At 57.1% G+C, this 4,300-nt stretch overlaps 1 protein-coding gene across 1 annotated transcript; it reads left to right on the top strand.

Annotated features, from left to right (window-relative positions):
* Positions 1-8: 8 nt before the first annotated feature.
* Positions 9-4,112, top strand: LOC146541837 (uncharacterized). The gene is given in 2 exon segments (XM_085215513.1): positions 9-1,970; positions 1,973-4,112. Coding segments are annotated over 2 exon segments (1,548 nt in total). The 5' UTR covers positions 9-725; the 3' UTR covers positions 2,276-4,112.
* Positions 4,113-4,300: the final 188 nt, after the last annotated feature.

Genomic DNA, 4,300 nt, shown 5'->3' with positions numbered 1-4,300 from the left:
TCCTCTCTGTCACCTTTGGGTGTCCCCGCTGCCACCTATGGGTGCCCTGTTGTTGTCCCCATTGGGTGTCACCCATGGGTGCCCTGTTGTTGTCCCCATTGGGTGTCACCCATGGGTGCCATGTTGGATGTCCCCATTGTCACCCTTGGGTGTCCCCTGTGACACTCATGGGTGCCCTGTTGTTGTCCCCATTGGGTGTCACCCATGGGTGCCCTGTTGTTGTCCCCGTTGGGTGTCACCCATGGGTGCCATGTTGGACGTCCCCACTGTCACCCTTGGGTGTCCCCACTGTCACCCATGAGTGTCCCCTGTGTCACCCATGGGTGCCCTGCTGGGTGTCCTCTCTGACACCTTTGGGTGTTTCCGCTGCCACCTTTGGGTGCCCTGTTGTTGTTGTCCCCGTTGGATGTCACCCATGGGTGCCATGCTGGATGTCCCCTGTGTCACCCATGGGTGTCCCCGCTGCCACCTATGGGTGCCCTGTTGTTGTCCCCATTGGTTGTCACCCATGGGTGCCCTGTTGTTGTTCACGTTGGATGTCCCCTGTGTCACCCTTGGGTGTCCCCTGTGTCCCCCATGGGTGCCCTGCTGGGTGCCCTCTCTGTCACCTTTGGGTGTATCCGCTGCCACCTTTGGGTGCCCTGTTGTTGTTCCCATTGGGTGTCACCCATGGGTGCCATGTTGGACGTCCCCTGTGTCACCCTTGGGTGTCCCCACTGTCACCCATGGGTGTCCCCTGTGTCACCCACGGGTGCCCCGTTGTCCCCACAGATGTCCAGCTCCCCGCTGTCGAAGAACCGCGCCTTGTCCCGGTCACCTCAGCGCCTCAGTGCCACCAGCGTCCCCAGCACCGCCAGCCCCGCCAACGTGAGTGTCACCCACTGTCACCCGTTGTCACCCACCGTCACCCGTTGTCACCCACTGTCCCTTCAGTGTCACCTGTTATCACCCATTGTCACCCAGTGTCCCACCATTGTCCCCCATTGTCCCTTCATTGTCCCCCAGTGTCACCCACTGTCATCCATTGTCCCTTCAGGGTCACCCACTGTCACCCACCGTCACCCACTGTCACCCACTGTCCCTTCAGTGTCACCTGTTATCACCCATTGTCACCCAGTGTCCCACCATTGTCCCCCATTGTCCCTTCGTTGTCCCCCAGTGTCACCCACTCTCCCTTCATTGTCCCTTCAGGGTCACCCACTGTCATCCATTGTCCCTTCAGGGTCACCCGTTGTCACCCACTGTCACCCACTGTCACCCACTGTCCCATCAGCGTCACTTCTTGTCACCTCTTGTCACCCAGTGTCCCACCATTGTCCCCCATTGTCCCTTCGTTGTCCCCCAGCGTCACCCACTGTCATCCATTGTCCCTTCAGGGTCACCCGTTGTCACCCACTGTCACCCACTGTCACCCACTGTCCCTTCAGTGTCACCTTGTATCACCCATTGTCACCCAGTGTCCCACCATTGTCCCCCATTGTCCCTTCATTGTCCCCCAGTGTCACCCACTGTCATCCATTGTCCCTTCAGGGTCACCCGTTGTCACCCACTGTCACCCACTGTCACCCACTGTCCCTTCAGTGTCACCTCTTGTCACCCGTTGTCCCCCAGTGTCCCCCATTGTCCCCCAGTGTCCCTTCAGTGTCCCCCATTGTCCCCCATTGTCACCGTGTCCCCCAGTGTCCCCCATTGTCCTCCATTGTCCCTTCAGTGTCCCCCATTGTCACCCATTGTCACCCATTGTCCCCCAGTGTCCCTTCAGTGTCCCCCAGTGTCCACCAGTGTCCCCCATTGTCACCCAGTGTCCCTTCAGTGTCCCCCAGTGTCCACCATGGTCCCCCATTGTCACCCAGTGTCCCTTCAGTGTCCCCCATTGTCCCCCATTGTCACCCATTGTCACCCAGTGTCCCTTCATTGTAACCCCATTGTCACCCATTGTCACCCAGTGTCCCTTCAGTGTCCCCCATTGTCACCCCATTGTCCCCCATTGTCCCCCAGTGTCCCCCATTGTCACCCATTGTCCCCCATTGTCCCCCAGTGTCCCTTCAGTGTCCCCCATTGTCCCCCAGTGTCACCCATTGTCACCCCATTGTCACCCATTGTCCCCCAGTGTCCCCCATTGTCACCCACTGTCCCCCATTGTCACCCACGGGTGTCCCCAGGGTTGGGGTTTTGGGGCTCCTTGGGGCTCTCTGTCCCCTCTTTGTCACCCCTTGTGTCCCCAAATGTCCCCTATTGTCCCCAAATGTCCCCAAATGACCCCATGTGTCCTTAAACGGCCCCAATCTGACCCCAAACAGCCCTAAGTGCCCCCCAAAAGTGTCCCCAAATGGCCCCATAACGTCCCCATAACTGACCCTATAAAGTCCGCATTGACCCCATAACGTCCCCATTGACCCTATAAAGTCCCCGCTGACCCCATAACGTCCCCAATGCCCACGTTGACCCTGTAAAGTCCGCATTGACCCCATAATGTCCCCATTGACCCTATAAAGTCCCCGCTGACCCCATAACGTCCCCAATGCCCACGCTGACCCTATAAAGTCCGCATTGACCCCATAACGTCCCCATTGACCCTATAAAGTCCCCGCTGACCCCATAATGTCCCCAACGCCCACGTCGACCCTATAAAGTCCGTATTGACCCCATAACGTCCCCATTGACCCTATAAAGTCCCCGCTGACCCCATAATGTCCCCAACGCCCACGTCGACCCTATAAAGTCCGCATTGACCCCATAACGTCCCCATTGACCCTATAAAGTCCCTGCTGACCCCATAACGTCCCCAATGCCCACGCTGACCCTATAAAGTCCCCCCTGACCCCATAACGTCCCCATTGACCCTATAAAGTCCCCGCTGACCCCAGAACGTCCCCAATGCCCACGCTGACCCTATAAAGTCCGCATTGACCCCATAACGTCCCCATTGACCCTATAAAGTCCCCACTGACCCCATAACGTCCCCAATGCCCACACTGACCCTATAAAGTCCGCATTGACTCCATAACGTTTCCCCTGACCCTATAAAGTCCCCGCTGACCCCATAACGTCCCCAACGCCCACGTTGACCCTGTAAAGTCCGCATTGACCCCATAATGTCCCCATTGACCCTATAAAGTCCCCGCTGACCCCATAACGTCCCCAACGCCCACACTGACCCTATAAAGTCCGTATTGACCCCATAACGTCCCCATTGACCCTATAAAGTCCCCGCTGACCCCATAATGTCCCCAACGCCCACGTCGACCCTATAAAGTCCCCCCTGACCCCATAACGTCCCCATTGACCCTATAAAGTCCCCGCTGACCCCAGAACGTCCCCAATGCCCACACTGACCCTATAAAGTCCGCATTGACCCCATAATGTCCCCATTGACCCTATAAAGTCCCCGCTGACCCCATAACGTCCCCAATGCCCACGCTGACCCTATAAAGTCCGCATTGACCCCATAACGTCCCCATTGACCCTATAAAGTCCCTGCTGACCCCATAACGTCCCCAATGCCCACACTGACCCTATAAAGTCCGTATTGACCCCATAATGTCCCCATTGACCCTATAAAGTCCCCACTGACCCCATAACGTCCCCAACGCCCACGCTGACCCTATAAAGTCCGCATTGACCCCATAACGTCCCCATTGACCCTATAAAGTCCCCACTGACCCCATAACGTCCCCATTGACCCTATAAAGTCCCCGCTGACCCCATAAACTCCCCAACGCCCACGCTGACCCTATAAAGTCCGCATTGACCCCATAATGTCCCTATTGACCCTATAAAGTCCCCGCTGACCCCATAACGTCCCCAATGCCCACACTGACCCTATAAAGTCCGTATTGACCCCATAACGTCCCCATTGACCCTATAAAGTCCCCACTGACCCCATAACATCCCCCATGTCTACGTCGACCCTATAAAGTCCGCATTGACCCCATAATGTCCCCATTGTCTCCGCTGACCCCATAACGTCCCTGCTGACCCATAACAACCCTATTGACTCCATAATGTTTCCAATGACCCCATAAACCCCCTGCTGACCCTATAACGTTTCCCCTGACCCTATAATGTCCCCCCTGACCCTATAATATTCCCCCTGACCCCATAACGCCCCCCCTGACCCCATAATGCCCCCTCTGGCCCCCCTGACCCCATGACGTCCCCCCTGACCCCATAAAGTCCCCGCTGACCCTATAAAGTTTTCTCCGACCCTGTAAAGTCCCCACTGACCCTATAGTGTCCCCAATGCCTCCCCCGACCCCATAACGCCCCCCCTGACCCCATAACGTCCCCCCTGACCCCA

Source organism: Meleagris gallopavo, unplaced genomic scaffold (genome assembly GCF_905368555.1).
Source record: "Meleagris gallopavo unplaced genomic scaffold, MGAL_WU_HG_1.1 scaffold_109, whole genome shotgun sequence".
NCBI classification, from domain to species: Eukaryota; Metazoa; Chordata; class Aves; order Galliformes; family Phasianidae; genus Meleagris; species Meleagris gallopavo.
Note: the sequence above shows the minus strand (reverse complement) of the source record. Positions and strands in the feature narration are given on the sequence as shown.